This window comes from Girardinichthys multiradiatus, chromosome 22 (genome assembly GCF_021462225.1).
Source record: "Girardinichthys multiradiatus isolate DD_20200921_A chromosome 22, DD_fGirMul_XY1, whole genome shotgun sequence".
NCBI lineage: Eukaryota > Metazoa > Chordata > Actinopteri > Cyprinodontiformes > Goodeidae > Girardinichthys > Girardinichthys multiradiatus.
The window spans coordinates 35668649-35690650 of record NC_061814.1 but is presented as its reverse complement, the minus strand read 5'-3'; the positions used below and the strand labels follow the sequence as shown (position 1 = coordinate 35690650).

The 22002-nt window shown below is 40.5% G+C and overlaps 1 protein-coding gene across 5 annotated transcripts in view; it reads right to left on the bottom strand.

The window, feature by feature from the left end:
* The window catches only part of LOC124859156 (arginyl-tRNA--protein transferase 1), an 81362-nt gene that overhangs the window by 9014 nt on the left and 50346 nt on the right, over nt 1-22002 (bottom strand). For all 5 annotated transcript variants that reach the window (XM_047351735.1, XM_047351738.1, XM_047351739.1 and 2 more), the window contains one exon: nt 366-486. In XM_047351735.1, the coding sequence (XP_047207691.1) occupies nt 366-486 (121 nt within the window). The remainder of the gene's footprint in view (nt 1-365; nt 487-22002) is intronic.

Sequence of the window (22002 nt, the reverse complement as noted above, 5' to 3'; positions counted from 1 at the left end):
GGCTCTTTCCAGTCTGATTAATGTTTTGTGATTTTGATTAATATTAAGGAGAGGGAAACAGAAGCTACAAGGCCTGATTCTCCACAATTTGCAAGCAAAACAACAATTTTTGCTTTTTCACTATAACAATTTATTTAATGCAGAATTAATTTTATTGCAGAAGTGCAATGTCAAACTGACTGGACAACTGAAAGGAGCACACAGATGATTTAGTTTGACAAAAGCAGAGATGTAAGACACAAGCAGATCGAGGACGTGTGTCTAACTTGCTAAGGCCAGCCAGAAAAAGGAGCAACAGTAGCTCAGTAGGTTGGGAATTTTAGAAATAATTTTTTTTCATAAATCAAAATGTTATGGAGCTGTACCTGCATCAGGGTCCTGATGTAAACGAGCATAGCGGGAGCTGTCGAGCAGGGGTATGCATCGCTCTATCGATACCCAAACGTAGGTTTCTGGGCAGAGGAGGTCAGCGGGCCGATACTGTCCCTGAGAGGTGAAAACAAGACAAAGATACAACGTTACCATGCCATTGTACCTGCACATCAATATTAGTCTAACATTTTACACTTCTAAGAAAGGTTTTTGAACATTTGTAAGGATAAATATTAAAATTTTAAGTGGAAGCTGAATGAGGATGGATGACAGAGAAGGACAGAAAGACAGATAGAGGGGTAAATGGATGGACACATGGACGGACAGACGGATGATGGATGGATTGAGAGACAGAGAAACAAACAGATGAATGCAGAGGTGGATGAGCTGATAGATGGATGAACAAATGTACAGATTGATGGGTGGACGAATGCAGATTTGGAAGGATAGATGGATGAATTGTGGCATCGATAGACAGATGGACTAACGAATTGATGACCAGATGGATGGATGGCAGGATGGAAAAAAAAAACAAGATGGTTTTGACTAAAACGATAAACTCCACACCTTATGAGGTAAATTACAGCAACTCTGAGCATTGCTTTCACAGCAGCAGCATAATGAGTGCCATGATTGAAGCAACCTTCATCATGTAGACAACCGAACAAGGAACAAAGTCTGTAAATACCCCATTGTACTCTTCCATACATCTCTAAACCTTGAAAACTCTCAAATAAAATTCAAAACTTTTCCGGGCTTTTTAATGCCACCCTGACAAGTACAAAGTTACAGTTAATTCCTTTTTAACAGATGTCGCATCTTACTGAATAAAAATATGTTCTGCTTTTAGGTAAGGTAAGGTAAGGTAAGTTTATTTATATAGCGCTTTTCAGCGACGAGACACTCAAAGCGCTGTACATACAATTACAATACAATCACAAAACAAATAAACACAGATACATCCTGGTGACATCGTAACGTATAGCTGTGTGTCGTCTGCATAGTTATGATAACTGACGTTGTTGTTTATTAAAATCTGAGTTAGGGGGAGCATGTAGATATTGAATAGGAGGGGCCCTAAGATGGACCCTTGGGGAACGGCACATGTGATTTTTGTGGTCTCTGATGTAAAGTTACCTACTCACACAAAAAAAGTCCCTGTCCTTCAAGTAGGATTTAAACCAATTGAGTGCTGTACCAGAAAGGCAGACCCAGTTTTCCAGGCGCTCTAATAAAATGGAGTGATCAACAATGTCAAATGCTGCACTAAGGTCCAATAATACCAGCACTGTGGTTCTTTCACAGTCTGCATTTATACGGATGTCATTGAACACCTTGACAAGAGCGGTCTCTGTACTGTGGTGAGCAGGAAGTCTGACTGGAAGACATCGAAGTGGTTGGTCGTTGTTAGGAAGTTGTTTAATAGCTGAAACACAGCTTTTTCAATAATCTTACTGATGAAGGGGAGGTTTGATATAGGCTTGTAGTTCTGTAGTAGCAGCTTGTCCAAGTTGCTCTTTTTCAATAGAGGTTTGATAATTGCTGTTTTCAAGGCCTGGGGGAAAACACTTGACAAAAGGGATGTGTTTATTATTTGAGTTAATCAAATGTTATTACAGGCTAAGCTTTCTTAAGGAAAGCTGTGGGTAAAACATCGAGGAAAAAGAGCTTAGTTGCTGTACGATTTCTTCTAAGTTTTTGTAGTTTATTTGGTGAAATTGGGAAATTTTGTCAAAATCAGTTCTAGTTGGAGACAACATTGGTACTAGAGTTGATGTGGATGTGCTGACTGCCCCTCTGATCTTCTGGGTTTTTTCAGTAAAGAATTTAGCAAATTCATTGCAGGCCCTGGTAGAGTGGAGTTCAGATGCTACAGTTACAGGAGGGTTTGTTAGCCTGTCGACCGTGGCAAATAATACACGAGCATTGTTAATGATTTTGCTGATGATCTCAGAAAAGAAAGATTCTCTTGCATTTTTCAGTTGTAGGTTACATCTGTATAGTCTCTCTTTATAGATAATATAGTGAACCTGGAGTCCAGTCTTTCGCCACCTGCGTTCAGCTTTTCGACACTCCTGTTTTTCACTTTTGACCGGTGGAGCACTTCTCCATGGAGACATTTTCTTCCCAGAAACGACTTTCACTTTAATTGGAGCAATTGAATCAATGATGTCCGAGATTTTAGAATGAAAGTTATCTACCAGCTCATCTACAGTGTTACAGGGCAAAGTGGAGATAGAAGTAAATAATACATAAATAATTACATGAAAGGTATTAAACAAATCTTGACTGCTGAGCATTATTAGCAGAGAGACACTTTGTCAAAGTTAGACGCACCTTTGTTACCACACTGATAAGACCACTTCCACAAACTCCAGTGATGACCCTTTACCCTCAAGGCTCGACAAGTTGTAAACTGACCCCAGGGTCGCAGTGAAGACTGAACTGTGGATCAAACCCCCTTCTCTTAAGGTTCTTTGTTACATCTACCCTTCTCTCCGACTAAAGTGTTGTCTGCAGAGTTGAGCGAGAAATGTAAACACACCAGCGTATACTTATGTGTGTTGCAAAATGGGTACAAGTCTGTATTTGACCTAACATTTTGGATTGAAAGTAAATCAAGCAGAACAAAAGCAGCTGCAAGGCATAGGGAGGGGCAGTTAAGGGGTTGAACGAACAGAAACGAGGCACAGGAGGAGGGGAATGGACTCCATTATGAGAGACCTGCGTTCTATCACACATCTCCAAGCAAATATAAACTGCAGAGAGAGCCCTGTAAACAAGAAGGCGCCTGCAACAGGCCTGCTGGGTTGCCTCAACACACATGATATTTAGAGTTTATATGACAGCAAACTGTAGGACAAAGACTCGAGCGTTCCGGGAGTGCATGTTTTTTTAAATTTTTTATACACAGCTGAGGTCAGAAAGTGCTGAATAAGTAAGCACAAAATACAGTTATCAAAATGAACTGTAAATAATGCAGACAAAAGGAAATACCATCAATGGAAATATATACAAACCCTTCTGAGTCTGATCGATCTGTCACAGGGCCTACATGACGGGAGACAACGACCTGTCTGACTTCACATGCAGGCAACAATCCCAGGTGAACAAACCAAGCTTCTAATAGGACGGAAAGGTCAACAGAAAAGCAAACCTTTTTAGAATGCACAGTTCTCTGCAAGTTGGCATCGTCTGAAGTCGTGGTAGGCAACCTGCTGTGAAGCAATAACAGGCTCACCCCATTATTCTACTGATCAAACAAATCTGAAAATTGTGTTTTATAACTAGGATTCGCTTGGAAATGAATGCAGTTGACTTTGAATCTGTATGGTTGTACTGACTGTATATTTCCGTATATAAACTCGATCTCTTTTTTGTAGGGTGCCTTGAGACCTCTGTTGTGAATCAGCACTATATAAATAAACTGAAATGAACAATCAGATTTGTTTTAATCATACTTTACAATGACGTTTACAGTCAAAGCGCAATGAAAATATGACCGGAGCAGATTTTGCGCCTCCCTGTGTGTGTCTCCGTAAAACAGCACACAGCTGTCCAGAGAGCAGCTGAACTAAAACATTGTGGCGTTCAAAGTAAAGCTCTACATTTATGAAGCAGAAGAAAAGGCTTTTTCTGTACTTTTTGTCCACATTTGAATAACTGGAACTGCAATGAGATATGTTTTATTAGCCTGGTCCATTACCAAACTCTTCCACATCATCAGCAGAAGCAAGAAGTAAGTTTATTAAAGAATGTTGTTGTATAAATCATGATCAAAAGAAGGAGATTTCAGATGGATGCTGAGATGAGCTTCCTTTGTACGTTGCCTTGGAGACACAGGCTAAGACGCTTGTTCATTCAGTGAGAGCTTAGAGTAGAGCCACTGCTCTTCTGCCTCGAAAGGAACCAGGTAAAGTGGTTTGGGCATCTGATCAGGATGACAATGGATGACAACTGACTCAATGCTGGAGCTTGGAGAATTGTACAGGAACTTGGTGGGAAACAAAATATCAATAAGTGTCCATAAAAAAGACAGGAGAGATCCTTAAAGATATGTAGCACAATTTCACTAATGTACAGAATGTAATACTTATAGTGTACGTTTTAAGTTCAATTCTGGAGAGTTTTTGTTTACAAAAATATGTGAGACTCGTGTGATCTACTTTTTCAAAATGACTGACTGACTAATATTTACAAGTATTTTTTTCACTTAAAAACTTTTAATTCTGTTAAACTGCTGAAGGTATACGTTCCCCAAATACTTAGATACTTTCTTCACCTTCCGCTTGTCTGAGATCAGGTCGTGGGGGTAACAGAGTCCAGGAGTGACACCAAGGCATCCCTCTCCCCAGAAACACCCTCCAGCATATTCCAGGAGATCCTAAACCATTCCCAGGCCAGACGGGATGTATTTTCCCTCCAGTGAGTTCTGGGTAAATGGGAGGCACCCAGGAGGCATCCTGATCAGATCCCCGAACCACCTCAACTGACTCCTTTTCAATGCGGAGCAGCAGCCGCTTCACTTTAAGCTTCTCACCATATCTTTAAGGCTGAATTCAGCCACCCTTTGGAGTATGAACTAGAATAGTTTTAGGTGAATGATGTGTTTTTATCATTAAACAAGAAATTTATCTAATTTGTTTTAAAAGATGAAAGCTTACCAGAGGAAATGTCCTCAAGTTAAACCATTTAACTCAATGTTTTTATGTACGGTACCCAGTTTTCCCAATTTCTGGAGACCATTCCATCTGAAGCCATCCTTTGGCTCAGCCAAATTAATCAAAGAAGTAAAAAATGCTAAATACAAACGTAAGCAGTGAATAGTCTGCCACTAAATTACATCAACTAACAGGAAAAGGAAGAAAAGAAATTCTGACTAAAGTAAAATAAAAATTACAGGTTTAAGTGCCTTTGCTAACAGACGAATGGTGCCTACAATGGATGCTCACACTCATCTAGTCCAAACAAGCTGCAAGCTTGAACAACTGTTCCCTTGACACTCTCACACTCTGTCTCCTTTCTATAGACTCCTTCAACACAATGAGACATGCCTCTATAAGAACCCACACCTGGCTACATGTAGAAACAATGAGACACAAGGGTCCTGCTACAAGTGTCTGCAACTCTGCAAAAGCAAAATGCAAACAGGGAAGAGTTGGAATACAAACTGCAAACCCAGAGATGTAAACTGAGATAGCCTTTACAGAGAAAAATGTACAAAATCAGACTAGCTCATAACATCTTGTAGCTGTTGTTTTGTTTGTTTTCTCTATCCTACCCTTGTATCAATGTGTTTCTATGACAGAAATTAAAGGCTTTCTGATTTTTACAGGCCTATACTTTCTGTTTATTGTCTGTGGTTTAGAGAAAAAAGCCTGCCCAAACCAAAATGATACACAGTCCGGTTGTGACACACACACAATTCCTCAATTCTCCCTTGAAAGGAGACAAAAGAATGAAAGGACACAGCTTTTAGTGGTCTGGAAAGATGGAAAAAAATAGCTTACTACTATCTGTACTTGTGAGGTGCTTCGCTTTATTGCACTCTTAGATTTTCCTGCCCAAATTTGGAAAGAAGACCTTGTAATTCACACATGACCTGCCACTTCCATGGATGAAGCAATTTTGCCATTTTAAACACAAAGCTCTCAGTATGCACAGGTTTCCAGCTCCGAGTCAGAAATAGGTCTGGAAATGACATCAAACCAGAGTAGAAATTCTTCCAGAAATAAGTGGAATTTGCCTATTGTTTTGGGTAACTACTACAAAAATTATAAACCAATAACAATGTAATTCTTATATTCTACAGTTACTAAAAGAACAAGTTCACAAATAGAGGCCAAAAGTGTGTACGCATTCATATCTCTGGTTTATTAGGATACAAACCATCAGAAAGAATCTGTTTAGTCCTGACTTGTGGCACCAATGTTGGATATAATACAAGATGGCTTAGGGTCCTCCAATTTTCAAAGTTAAAATAACTTCAGCAAGCTTTGCATTTGATTTTCTGGCTTGAAAACTGGAAATTCAACCTTTAAGCATGTAAATCTAACACACCATAATAGCTGAGCCTAAAGAGACCTATCACTGCAAATTATTATAACTGAGAGGCTGTGAAATTAAACAAAACATCCAATGAAGTTATAGTAGGACTCGCTTTCAGTAAATATGCAGAGAACCTGGTAAGTAACTGTATCCATAAGAGTTACCTTCAGGACTAGTTCAGCCCAGAATAAAGTTGTATGGGTTCTTCCTTCTTTCCTGCTCAAATTCTCCCAAACAGACCAATCTGTCACCGACCCTCCATTCTTTACTCCTTTCCTACCCAACGTGTCCAGGCAGATATGAAGGATATATAGATGACTGACAATCTCTCCAAGGCTAATTTATTTGTAGAGAGAAGTGCAGGACAGAAAAAAATAGTGAAGAAAAACGCATGCAAACACTCCCCTGGCTATCATGAGAGGTGTGAAAAATGGGAAAATTAGGGGCAGATGAAAGAAGAGTTGATATTTAAGGTCAATTAGTCATCTCTGTCCAAACTTTCCAAATTTCTTATAAGAGCAAACTAGACTTAATAGTTACTGCTAGATGGTTCTAGCAGTTTCCTGCAAATTAGGTCTTTATGGAAGGGTAGAAGAGGTCAATCCTGTTTGAAGTTTGCCACAAGCCATGTAGGGGGGACAGCAAACATGTGGAAGGAGAAAATGTAACTACATGCATCATCAACCTGAAAACACCATCTACAGTGTGAAACATGGTGGTGGCAGCATCATGCTGTGGGGATTTTGGAAGAAAAACCTTTAGAGGCTATGGAACACTTGAGACTGGGGCCCTGAGGTTTTCCAACAGGAAACAGGCCTAAGCAAACAGAGGGAGCTACAGCGAAAATGTTTAGATCAAAGCGTATTCACGTGTTAGAACGGCCCAGTCAAAGCCTGGATATAAATTAAATTGAGAACGAGCAGCAAAACCTGAAATGTGATGACCCTGATTGCTCTCTGTCCAATATGAAGAAGCTTAAAACATTGTGCAAAGACGGACAGAAATATTAATCTTTAGACTTACAAGGCCCTGCGTGTGATGTTGTGCTGTGTGGCTGTCGTGTGTAAGCAAGGGTCAGTGTTTACAGGAAAGCATTCTTCTACAGTGAACTAAACTTTTAACAAGAGAGTAAAATTACTCAACTTTATTTGAAAAAGAAGCTGCCCCAGTGTAAACAATTACACAACCTCAATCATCTGAACTAAATAAACACATACAGGACTTGATAAACAGTTACACAATATTGTGCAGATGTGTAATCGCTCACCACTCATTTTTTTTAAGACCACACAAAGATAAGAGGCCCTGTTGTCAGAGTAAATTTATTACCAAATCAAAACCTCCCCTGTCCCGTTTGCTCTTTCCTTCTGTTGTATTTTCCTTCAAACCATTTCTGTCATATTTTCTACTGCACCTTGATAAAAGGGGGGACTACACCCCAGGCCCATACCTCTAATTTAAGAGAAAAGCCATTAATCAGACCCAAATGGAGAGAAGTGTTGCAGCCAAGAAATCCTTGTAAAAATATACACCTCTAAATCTAAGAAACTGACAAATTGGTTTGGTCTGCGCAAAGACAACCTTTGTCAAACTTTTGCCAGAAATCTTCAGGTTTCCATGAAAAAGCTTTAATTTGGTAAAAAAAAAAAAAAAGACAAAAAAATAACCCCGCTCAAACTATGATTTTCCCATAAAACCTCAGTTTGATCTGTTAAGAGTACATTATCTAGCGAGTGCTGGTCATTTCATCCCTTCACCACTTCATACTTTTGCGGTTTTAGAAATTTCGAGTCCAAAAAGGAGCCATCTGCCATTGGATGTTGAGGACAGACGATGCATAAATTAATACCCGCCAGGGCGGCGTTTTATACTCGTTATGACAGCCAATGATTGCAAGTAATTTCCTATGAGGACCCTTATGGGTCTAGATCAGCTCACAGAAGGGGAAGACACAAGCAGCGCTAAGAAGTCTACAAAAAAACAAGGAGACTAATAATTAGAAGCCTTCTGAGTAAAAAACCTTTGAAACATATAAAGTATGTATGTAAAACCATAAGATTTTACTTTCTACCTTTTTTTTCAGCAGGTGGTATTCTTTCCTTATATAGAAGAAGTATTCATCTAAAAAATAATACCCCTAATTTGGTAAATGAATAAATCCTACTGGTGCTACCCACATCAACCATTTTGTTTTTACTTTATGTGTTGTTTTATTCTTATAAATATCAGAGCAAAAGGAGTCCAGAAGCCCTATAGAATAGCACTTAGGATCACAGACAGAATATTAGTAGTCTAACATCAGTGGGGGGCTTTTCATGCATACAGAACCAGGAAGAAAGTAGATGAATTTATTGACGCAGTCATTTTGTTTCCTAATGTCCACGCAGATCTACCACATCTCTTGCTGAGTAATTAAACCCCGTTATAGCTGTGATGTTACGGTTTGTACAAGTCATGCAGAGTTTGACATCAGCCATTAAGACTTTTCTATCAGCTCAAATAAACCCGTTCAAGAATGAAACATCTATTGGTAAATTGAAAGAACTACCTGAAGCAAACCGAGTGGTTCATTAAGAGTTTATGACAAAATAGAAAAAGTTCAACTTTGCTCTGTTTGTCTTTTGAAAAAACAGCGTAAAAAAACAAACAAAATTAGCTTTTTTTTTGTATCATACAGCAAATGAAGTATGAAGAAAATAATGAAAGGCATTTTATGTCAGAATTATTCATTGGTCAAGTTCTCAGAGAAAGTAATTGTCATTTGACCCAAGCTGAAATTAAGGTCAGCATGCCACATTTGTGATCTTACTGCGGTATGTTGTTCAGCTGGACACCTCCCAGGACAGACCTGAACTCGGAGGGAACACAAAGAGGCCTAGTGTGGCCCAAAACCAGGCAGACCTAACCTACTCTGGCCCGGGCCGGCCCACTGACCCAGGGTCAAACTCAGCCAATCTCTGTCAAAAGCCAATAAACAAACTCCCTGATCCCTATATCCATACTCTCTCCTAAACCTGCAGCTCTCACAATGCACTCCCTTTATCAGCCGTAACATGTTGACACACGTAAATTCTGCCAAGACAGGGGTGTGGATGTGTGTGTATGTGTGGGGAGGTGGGCTAGCTGCATGGCCTCCGGCTGCTGATGGACACACGTAAACAGTGCAGCTCGCAGATGCAGCAAGACAAACAGAACAGAGAACAGAACGATCAGCAACACTGAAAGACACGTCCAAACAAACTGGGTTGCAGTTCAGACACGGTAACCTCTTCTGTAAAGATATGGACAGTGCCTGTCAAACGTATTCACGCATCCTGAACAACTTACATCCCACAAACTGCAACGTGGGATTTCATGTGTTAAACCAACACAGAGTGGTACATAGTTGTGAAGCGGAAATATGATCCACAGACAAAATGTTTCAGAAATAAATATCTGAGCGGTGTGCACCTGTATTCTGCCGGCCTTAGTCAATCTTGTAGAACCACCTTTCAGCAACGTTAAAGTCTCCCCCAAGGATTCTCAATTAGATTTACATTTGGACTTAGACTGGGCCATTCTTACACATGAATATGCTTTGACCTAAATTATACCATTGTAGCTGTATGATTTGGGGTGCTATTCTGTTGGAAGGTGAACCTTCATTCCACTCTTTTAACCCACAACAGCTTCTCCGTTCCTGCTGAAGAAAGCATCACCACAGCATGATGCTGCCACCCTCATGTTATTGTTGGAATGGTGAATTCAGAGTGATGTGCAGTGTCCGTTTTCTGCCAGCGCTTAAGCGTTTTGGTCAAAAACAATCGATTCTGGTCTAATCTGTTTCGCACCTTCCATGTTTACTATCCCCTTCATGTTTTATGGCAAACCAGACTTTAAACCAGACTTCTCATGACTGCTTTTTCTTACCACTCTTCCAGACACCCAGATTTGTGGAGAAAATGATTTTTAGATGTCCTGTCAATAGATTCCCCCACCTAAGGTGTGGATCTCTGCAGCTCCTCCAGAGTTACCAGTGGCCTCTTGGCTGCTTCTCTGATTCATGCTCTCATTCCTCAACCTGCCAAATTAGGTGGACTGCCATGTATTGGTAGGTTTGCAGTTGTACTACACTCTTTCCATAGTCAGATGATGAAATGAACAGTGCTCTGTGGTATATCCAAAGCTTGACATATTATTTTATCACATAATCCTGCTTCTCCATCCCTTATGTCTTCACAAAACAAAACAGCTGGATTTATGCTGGGATTAAAATACACACAGGGAGACTATTTACAGGCAATCTCTGAAGGCAATAGGTTGAACTGGGTTGTATTTAGGAGCATCAGAGTAAAGTGGGCTGAATACAATTGCACAACACACTTTTATAAATTCTATCTAGAAACAAATTTTAAAACCGTGCATCATTTTCTTTCAAATCACAAATACACACCACTTTATGTTGCTCTATCTCAGGGGTCCCCACTTCCAGTCCTCGACAGCAACTATTCTGCAACTTTTAGATGCACAATTTTTCCAACACACCTGAATGAAATGAATGGCTTGTTTCCAGGCCTCTGCAGACCTGATGAGTGTGTGTTGCAGCAGGGATGCATTTAAACGTGTCAGCATAGTAGTCACCTCTGGTCTATTTCATAAAATCCCGACAGAATACAGTTTGTAGTTTTAATGTGTTGGGGCCATCCATTTTGGTCACACATTTTGACACACGCAGCTCAACAGACGTCGCAGCTCTGACATCACCAAGAGTGTAAAACCCAGAGGAGATAAAGTTTCATCACCATTTCCCATCACCATTTTCGCCTGTCTCAAAGGACAGCGCAACGGAGGCGCATATCTGGAGAGACAAGAGTTCGCAGGCGAACATATGCTCCACAAGGCCATACCCGGAAGAGCTTGAAAGATGGAAATCTGTCTGATACAAGAAGATCAGATTTATTTACCGATCGAAGACTCCGCTGACACCCGGCGCAGGTGGAAACCCACAGAGGTTCTATGTCCAAGGAGATGAGTTTTCGTCCTTGTGTAAGGAAGTCGACTAAAAGCTCATCTTTTCCCCTCCTGGACGGACGAGAAATTACCATTTTTTTTCTTTAATTTGATCACGGACGCGTAATCCTCCCCCCCTCCTTTTTTTTCAGACCTGATCCCTCTTCAACCGGTGGAGAGCAGAAATCATCGTCAAAGTAATTTCGTTCTTTTCATATTAAACCGGATAGGTGCATTTAGAGGTCTGCGCAGGGTGAGGCAGTTAAGGTGATGTAGGATCACCAGTAGTTAATCTCAGGTATTAACTTGCTGCATGCAATACTGATTGAATTATGTTATGCTGAGCTGTGTTTTGACTAGGTGCGTAAGCGCTGCTGAATTGTGCGTGGTTAATGTTTTGTCCGGCTGATCTCAAATCAGCCAGGAGTTAGAACTTGGACTTTTAAACGTTTTTCATTCAAAGCAACTGCGGTCTGGGCTTCGCTTGACCACTCTTTGTTCCAGTTTTATTGCTGGAGATTTTCCACTGACTTCCCGCCTCAGTTTTATGACCCTTTGTCAAGATTTGGAGCGATCAGCTGGTTGTGGCTAAAGGGGCGTGGCCCCACCGTTTTATCAGCTGATCGCTGCAATCGAGACATCAACACCGGGATTTATCTTTCCATTTAACCCAAATTACACATTTTGTCCATAAAACTACTGGTTTGATCTTCATAGACATTAATGCACATATATATTTTTCTTTTATTATTATTGTTAGGTAGTCATTTTTATCCCCTTTGTGTAGAATAGTGCTGGTTAGTTAGGTGAAGGGTTTTTGGACCAGATTAATGGTATATCATGATTATTCGGCTTCAATAAATCTTCATATATATAATTAAGAGAAGAGTTTGTGTTTATTTCGTGCAAGAGTGATTTATCTGCCAAAACAAGGTCGAAGTTCCACCACCTTCGGTGAAACGGTTGAATAAACAGTGACAGTTTGTGGTTTGGTTAATAATTTGTAATTATTAAAGAGCTTTGAGCCCATAATCACAACACCAGAGGACATCTCTGATTTCTATTCGTAAGTGATGATTTTTGGTTAAGAAATGAATCTTTTTTTCAAATTATGATTTTAAATTATAATTCTTGATGAATATTAATTAATCAATAATCATAATCCTTACAAATGTCACAAAATTAAACAAATTTCAAGTGGCATGTGTATTTTTACAAGGCCCATAAAATGAATTTGTGTGAGTGAGAGGATGCTCAAAATGTCCGGGGTCTACATTTGGCAGGATTTATGCAAACTGCTGCTGTTTAAACACTTGGGGTCCACTGAGGCCTTTTCATCATACTCAACACATCACCACAGCATGACTTTCAAATAAAGCAGACAGACTGGTAAGTTTCCCCCCTATGGGCCTCTAGACAACCGCCACAATTCCTCCCACCCAGCCCACTCTGTCCAGTACTCCTGCGCCTGGCTGTGCATCATGGCTCCACGGATGACAGGTTAATGAGGAGAAAATATTTTTACAGGATCGCATTTCGAGTGGACCCTGAGAACCAATGGCAGAGCTTTTTATGGGCATCAGCTCCAAGGCTGGGTACCTTTCATCTCTTTATCTCCTCTGGTTTTTATGGTAAAGGGGAGCTGTTATATCTTTCTGACACAGACCACAGCACTCTGACTAGCTGCCAGAGCTGTAGCTCTAATCTCAGTCTTAAAACTCCACCACGACATCTTATTGCAAAGCTTAACCTAAAACCACAGCGCACAGTAGGTCTAACATGTCTAACTGTGTTTATAAAAGTTGCTCATTGTCTCAAGTGGTGCTTATCAATGATCTACAGGTCCTTCTCAAAATATTAGCATATTGTGATAAAGTTCATTATTTTCCATAATGTCTTGATGAAAATTTAACATTCATATATTTTAGATTCATTGCACACTAACTGAAATATTTCAGGTCTTTTATTGTCTTAATACGGATGATTTTGGCATACAGCTCATAAACCCAAAATTCCTATCTCACAAAATTAGCATATTTATCCGACCAATAAAAGAAAAGTGTTTTTAATACAAAAAACGTCAACCTTCAAATAATCATGTACAGTTATGCACTCAATACTTGGTCGGGAATCCTTTTGCAGAAATTACTGCTTCAATGCGGCGTGGCATGGAGGCAATCAGCCTGTGGCACTGCTGAGATCTTATGGAGGCCCAGGATGCTTCGATAGCGGCCTTTAGCTCATCCAGAGTGTTGGGTCTTGAGTCTCTCAACGTTCTCTTCACAATATCCCACAGATTCTCTATGGGGTTCAGGTCAGGAGAGTTGGCAGGCCAATTGAGCACAGTGATACCATGGTCAGTAAACCATTTACCAGTGGTTTTGGCACTGTGAGCAGGTGCCAGGTCGTGCTGAAAAATGAAATCTTCATCTCCATAAAGCTTTTCAGCAGATGGAAGCATGAAGTGCTCCAAAATCTCCTGATAGCTAGCTGCATTGACCCTGCCCTTGATAAAACACAGTGGACCAACACCAGCAGCTGACACGGCACCCCAGACCAAAACTGACTGTGGGTACTTGACACTGGACTTTTGGCATTTCCTTCTCCCCAGTCTTCCTCCAGACTCTGGCTCCTTGATTTCTGAATGACATGCAGAATTTGCTTTCATCCGAAAAAAGTACTTTGGACCACTGAACAACAGTCCAGTGCTGCTTCTCTGTAGCCCAGGTCAGGCGCTTCTGCCGCTGTTTCTGGTTCAAAAGTGGCTTGACCTGGGGAATGCAGCACCTGTAGCCCATTTCCTGCACACGCCTGTGCACGGTGGCTCTGGATGTTTCTACTCCATACTCAGTCCACTGCTTCCGCAGGTCCCCCAAGGTCTGGAATCGGCCCTTCTCCACAATCTTCCTCAGGGTCCGGTCACCTCTTCTCGTTGTGCAGCGTTTTCTGCCACACTTTTTCCTTCCCACAGACTTCCCACTGAGGTGCCTTGATACAGCACTCTGGGAACAGCCTATTCGTTCAGAAATTTCTTTCTGTGTCTTACCCTCTTGCTTGAGGGTGTCAATAGTGGCCTTCTGGACAGCAGTCAGGTCGGCAGTCTTACCCATGATTGGGGTTTTGAGTGATGAACCAGACTGGGAGTTTTAAAGGCCTCGGGAATCTTTTGCAGGTGTTTAGAGTTAACTCGTTGATTCAGATGATTAGGTTCATAGCTCGTTTAGAGACCCTTTTAATGATATGCTAATTTTGTGAGATAGGAATTTTGGGTTTTCATGAGCTGTATGCCAAAATCATCCGTATTAAAACAATAAAAGACCTGAAATATTTCAGTTAGTGTGCAATGAATCTAAAATATATGAATGTTAAATTTTCATCATTACATTATGGAAAATAATGAACTTTATCACAATATGCTAATATTTTGAGAAGGACCTGTATATGTATTCCCCTGCCAAAAAGGCATTTTAGTCAAAGTGGCGCAGCTGCAGCGGGTTTGAAAATAAACAAAGGTGAAGGTAATGGCAATGCAAACACTTCAAGCTGGCAGCTAGAGGGCTCTGGATCTGCTCTGCATGACACACTCTCCAAACTTTCATTTTTGCCCTTATGACCCTGAAACCTCCCCCTCACTCATACCGTACCGCCACCCGGCGTTCCTCATCTTTGTCCTACCACCAGTAGTCGGAATGAATTTTCTGACCCGACCTGCTGAAGTCTGCTGCCTCAGACCCTAACCCTCTCAGCGGCCCTCGTAGGAGGTGGCAAACAGCGGCTGCTATCCGACTATGCTGTAACCTGTTAATGATTTGTTAAAAACACAATTGTGGCGAGACAGAATGAGGTGGGGGGTGCGGATTGAGTCGCATAAAAAAGGGGAGAATTTACTAAAAGTAAAATGTTTCTGCTGAGCGGTGCACTGTTGGTGGTCCTCTGTCGAGCTAAATCAAACAATGTTTCTGTCAGAAGGCTCAATTTTAAAACAGGGGGAGGGGAGAAACCTGGAAATTTTAGGGTTGAAAATAGGCCGGGTTGGGGTTTGATCTTCTTGTGATGGGCATGGGACTTTAGCAGAACTGCTGAAGGCACAAAAAATGCCTTTTAAAAATCGAGATAATTACAATTTCAAACAAGCACAAGAAAACAGCAGAGGGATAAACATTTATTGAAATAATAAGATTAAAGCTTGTAGGATTATTCCAGGTTGAGTTAACTTTATGATGAACCACCTCCATCTGAACCAGAGTGTTGCCATATTAAATCATGGCGATGACATGTAAAGAAATGGGATTACCAACCCAAACCTAAAAATCCCTCCTGCTTTTTAGCCTTATAACAACATTAGACTAAATGAAGAAAGATGTTTTTATTTCTAAATGTAAGCCTCTTCAGACACTATCAATCTGTCATTCCAACCAGCATGTAGGCGGCTGCTTTTGGACAGTTGCTGAAAGAAAAACACAAACAGAAAAGGCAGAAAAGGGGCACGGTTGTCCTGTGTCTGGACCAGCAGCATCTGGGAAACATAATCCATCAGTTCCACACAAACGCTGCTCCTCAGTGTAAACCTTATCAATGCAAATCATCAAGATATGTACAGTGCTTCGCAAAACGTCATACTCCTCAAAGCTTCTTGCATTTTGTCATATTAAAACCAAAAGTAGCGCATTAGAATGAACAGCACACACTGTTTGAAAGATTTTTACAAAAACTTTTAAAGATCTAAAAAGTGTGGTGTGCATGAGTATTCAGTCCCCCTTTACTCTGATACCCCTACATAAAGCCCAGAGCAAACATTCACCAACGGATCCACAGCTTCTGAGACAGTGCTGTACTCCACAAATCTGGTCTTTATGGAAATGTGTCTAGAATAAGCCCATCATTGAAAGAATGTCCTGAAAAACACGATGGTGGCAGCATCATGCTGTGGCAATACTTTTCTTCAGCAGAAGCGGGGAAAACTGGTCAGAATTAATGGGAAGATGAATGGAGCTAAAAACAGAGGCCGCTCTGGAAGCAAACGTGTTAGCGGCTAAAAAAGATTTGAGAGTGCAGGTGGCTTTAGATCTAAGCATATGCATGTGTCAGAATGGCCCAATCAAAGTCAGAAACAAATCTAATAGGGAATCTGTGGGAATTTTTTTATATTTACAATACAATACAAATACAATACAAATTCAAGTTAACACCTTTAAGACTTTTATTTGTAAATGAAAACCAAAACCATCTATAATTTTCCTATCACAACAATTCCCAATAAATACATAGACAATACATAAAATACACAGGATAAACTAAAAAAACAAATAAAATAAAGCGGGATGACTGCCCTCTTAAATAAAACTAATCAAAGGGAAAAAACAGTGTACTGTCACATGGTACACAGAGATGAGGGTGTCTACATGCCTCAGATTCACTCTGTTACTCTCAATCAACCCAGATGTTCAAAACGTGACGCATTGAATGTGAGGTCAGACACGTACGCATAAAATGCTGTCTGTTTATGGCTTCTTGAGTAAAAATGGAAAGCATGCGGGGTCATGACAGATGTGCCTCAGAGTCATTTAGCATGTTGTGACCTGCCACTGTGAACCTGAGCAGGCTGTCTGAAAGATCATTACATTAACAAACACTTCTTATGGAAGACAATTCTTTTTATCTGGAAATTCTACATGTGATGAACAAATATTAAAGTAAAAGAAAATGTTAAAGCTCAAAGAAAACTGAAATGAATCTGTGTGCAAGTCTGTATGAGCATTTCCTAAAACAGTTTCTAGTATGCTCTTCTTACTTAAAAGGAAGTATGTCCTGTCTAATTTATGTCATAAGCACAAAGTTGATGCAGCAGGTGACAGAAAAGCCTGCAGGTTTTCACTGATTAAGACAAACATTAGCACTGCAGCATTGGATTGAAACCACCATCAAATTCTTTCAGTTGTAACCTTTATGCACTCTTCCACACAGTCACTGACACCTGGATGGATTAATTTCAGGTCCTCTTTATTCACAAGCGTTGGCCATGTGGAAACGTGCTGGCTGGCTCTGGAAAACTGACCAGCTCTCCGACAGTGTTTGCAATTTGTGAGTAAGGAGGAGTTCGGCTGAAAGGGAACGGAGGTGCAGTTGCTGCAAAAAGAAGTTCTTTAAAAGTCTGTAAAGTCCCACTGACTTACTCCTCTTCATCCTGCCCTTTTTTTCTCATTTGGCACACATTTTGGCACTTTTTCCCCCTTCATCTACCCTCTTCCTCTGTTTTTCAGTCATTTTACCAACTCCTCCTTTCTTCGTGTCCTCTGTGGAAAATTTTATGGTTTCCTGAGCTCAGAGCGAGACATTCTTTCACTGAACAATAATAACAAAAGTAAGACCCACTTGATGTTACTGTTACTCCAGCACCAAGAGGTTATAACAACGTATTCTGTGACTGTTCGTCTGTGAGAGTGAGGTGCAGGCATGCCTCACTTGCCTCAAAACATTAAGATCAAGAGTAGAGTGTCTAATGGAAGTGGTCGAAAGCTTCATTTGTTCTATTTAAAGTCTGCTCATATAGTTTTTAAAGCAATTCTCTAAACCTACAGTGCCAGTCAGAAGGTTACCTGTTGCTATAACCTGAGAAAATATTGGGAAAAAAAGGAAATAGACACCTTCAATCTAGTCTGAAATTTGCAGCTGCCCACATGACAAGAAAATTGATTGTTGAGAGAAATCCTATGGTCAGACAAGACATGGATCTCCCATCGGGCACTGTTGGAGGAATGTACAAGGGTGTTTTATCTAGCTTACAAAACAGGAAACAGGAGACTATAGCTTTAGAATAAAAGCAGCATGATTAGATTTGCGTGCAGAAAACACACTTTAATCACAGATCAATAAGTACTGGTGCCCCCCAGGGGTGTGTTCTATCCCCACTCCTCTTCTCTCTGTACACAAATGACTGCACCTCATCAGACTCACACACCACCCTCACCATCCTCAACAACACTGTATCGGCCGTGAACCACTTCAGGTTTTTAGGAACCACCATCTTTGAGGACCTGAGATGGTTTCACACATAGACACTGTTCGAAAGAAGGCCCAGCAGAGACTGTACTTCCTGAGGCAACTCAAGAAGTTCAACCTTCTACAGGAGCTGCTGGTCATCTTCTACACTGCCATCATTCAGTCTGTCCTGTCTTCATCCATCTCAGTGTGGTTTGGCTCATCCACAAAACAGGACAGGTCCAGACTGCAACGAATAATCAGGAATGCAGAGAGAATAATCAGGGCTGACCTTCCCTCCATCCAGGACTTATACAGGTCTAGGGTCAGAAAAAGAGCTGCTAAAATCTCTGCAGACCCCACACACCCTGCACATAAACTGTTCAGAGCTTTACCTTCAGGCCGCCGCTACAGAGCACTGTTCACTAAAACCAGCCGCCACAGAGACAGTTTCTTCCACCAGGCTGTTTCTCTGATGAACATTCAATAGAGTACAAAACAACAGCATACAGATGTTGCAAATGCACCTTTTTATTATATATGTGTATATTGTACATTGTAAATATGTATATTCTGTTCTGTACCGGAGTCAAATTCCTTGTTTGTATGTACGAACTTGGCAATAAAGCTGATTCTGATTTAAGCATGTTTGAATTAAAAATTTTTATCTAGGCCTGTAGTGGATATCCAAAGGTTTAGATGTGGCCCCTGGACTGTAAAATACCCAGATGTTAGCTAGTGGTGTAAATTTGGACACAACTGGGTGTTCCAGCAGGACAACGAACCCAAAACCACATCAAAAGTATTTTTTTTAATTAGATAAACCAGACCAACATTTAGCTTTTAGAAAACCCTGAACCTCTTAACTGTACTGAAAATGTATGGATTACCCTTAAAATCTAAGCAAACGAACCAACTTAAATAAGCTGTAACACATTATGCCAAGTTATTTGATGGCTACAAAATATGTGGTTGAGGTGCAACTTCTAAAGGAGTTTTAATCCAATGTCAGTGGGGATATATGCATTTATTTTGACATGTATGTATAATTTTTGACACTGGATAAGAAGAAATCAACCATAAATATAAACTACTGCAACCCATTCTTGATTTTAAATTTCATCGAAGATGTGCGATGTATTACCATTTCACTCCAGGGGAAAAGAATGCTCTATGCATCATTAAAAGCCCAAACAAAAACTCACATCCATGGCCAGGATGTAAAAATTAAAGTAACACTGTACACAGGTTTACAGACAAAACATTCACAAAACATAAAAGCAGGGGTTGGCTAGCATTGTTTTGTTGGGAGGATAATAAATAGTTGTGCAAATCAAAGCACTTTGTGAGTTAAGATTACATACAACAACTTTAAACATTTTAAAATTAAGCAACATCCAGAAAAGCTTCCACATGCAATAGGCTTTGTTGTTCGTAAAGCCCAATAAAATACTGTAGGTGTGCATACTTTTCATAGGTGATGTACACTTTCAGACTTGAATTTGAACATGATCTGTTCACATTATGAGCAAGCATACACATATTCCGTACCAGAAATTTCCTTCATAACATGGAGTGCTGAGATCATCAGTCCAGTGACTATAGATATTTTAGCCATAAGGTCTGTCTGTGTAAAGCCACAAGACTCAAACAATTCATGCAGTTCAGATGACTAAGAGCTTTAACACGAAGGGCTTCATTAGAAAGAAAAGGGACTGAAGGGCCAGGACCTCTGCACTCATTTAGACTCCAACAGTTTCACCTTCTGCTCCTCATAGACAGCTCAACATCAGAAGGCCAGGGAGGGCAAATGGACCAGGGGAAAATGTCACGTCAAACTCTGAGCTGCCAGCCAAACCAGTAAGACTCTGTGGGACGTTCAGTCCCAGCTTCAGGAACAAAGGAGAGCGTCTAACACCAGCCAGGCATCCTCCCAGTTTCTGGCTGTACTTCAAGTCTTCTGAGGACCCTTCAAGGCTTCTCTATAGGACCACGTCCTGCCGTTGGCAGTGCTTACAAGCTCATCCCACATGGGGCCATCTCCCTGGGTACACAGAACTGGGACTCAGCAGAAAGGATTCCCTTTCAAATTAACAGCTCAAGACTAACAATACAAATTATAATTTTTAACTTTAAATTGGCAGAACAATCATACAGCCAGCAAGTAAGCAGAAAGAGATAAAACAGATACAGTTGAATAAGTGACAGGGGAAGGGCAATAAAGTTTGTAATTTAGCTTAAAATACCTGAGACTTTATGCTATCTAGATTCTAAAAGCATACAAGTTGTTGGACGTTATAATAATTTTTACTCAGGCTGTGTAAAGGAGATGCAATTTTTGACAACTAAAGGACACTCTGAAAGAACAGAGAGACGTGTTCTGTCGCCCAGAGCTGCAAGAAAACAATGAGATCAATCTTCTTGCTGCCCTGGCTTGGGAGTTCTTCCAGCTTGTCTTGGACACATCATCTGGGCAGAACCTTTTTCTTGTGCAGTGTCTGACAATTATTTTATGCAAATGCTGCAGTAGGTGGGATCTATGAGGACTTCCCAGGAGCTCTGAACTTGAGTCCTTGTGAAGTATGAAAGATCCAGGCCAGAAAGGACTCTGTTCTTTCCACCTCAAGCAGAAGAACACATTTCTTTGTTCTTAGTCAGTAAATAATGGCCTTTACTTGTTTGTCCATTTTAAATAGTTTCTAACAAGCTTTACAAACCATGGAACGTGCCTCAATACTGAGCTTCACAACGGTTCCTGATGACAAGTTGTAGGCAACAACTGAAATTCCCATCTTCAAACAAACCTAGTTAAATTCAGAGTGTCTCGTGAGGAAGAAGCTTGTAGTTCATAATGTAACAAGAACCTTTTGAAGGCTGAATGTACGACAATAAATTCCTGTACGCTGCACTGCATCATGGACCTTGTTGTTTTCCTGCAACATAACATCTGAATCTTTTATCCTGAGCTAAAGTACACAGAACAAATATCTGCCAAGAGTTTATCTATGGAAAACCATAAAAGCTGATGGAAAAAGAAACAAATGAATGAACGTATAAATTCAGGACCTGACTATAAAACATGTAAGACCTAGTATTAGGGTTCCTACAGATTTTCAATGTTTACAAATGCTTCCTGGCTCAAATTTCACATGTTTTTCAGATGTACAGTGAACCCTCTAATTATGAACGCATCTGAACACAAATTGTATGCAAGTATAAATGGGGTATGACTCCCCCAATTACTAATTTTCCTTTAAATATGATTGTGAAGGATGTTGTTAGCAAGTTTGCAATCTGGAGCACAAACTAACTTACTGCACAGCTCTCACAACCCTGGCCTTATTGCTTTTGTCTATGCTCCACGTACTGCTGCTACATGTGCTCCCTTTCTTCTTTGTTGTTTCCTGTTCTTTTCCAGCGCCTAACAGGCAAAGCAGCAGATTGCAGAATTGCTCACTTCCACAGCCTTCACAGAAGTTTGTGCCTGTTCAAAAAAGTGTAATGCTTCGGTAGCGCAGGATCGCAAAAACAAAGCTGCCTCATGCAGCACGGGTTGGTACAATACCAATGTTTTAGGACTTATCCCAGCACAGAAAGAAGTGTCAATAAACTGAT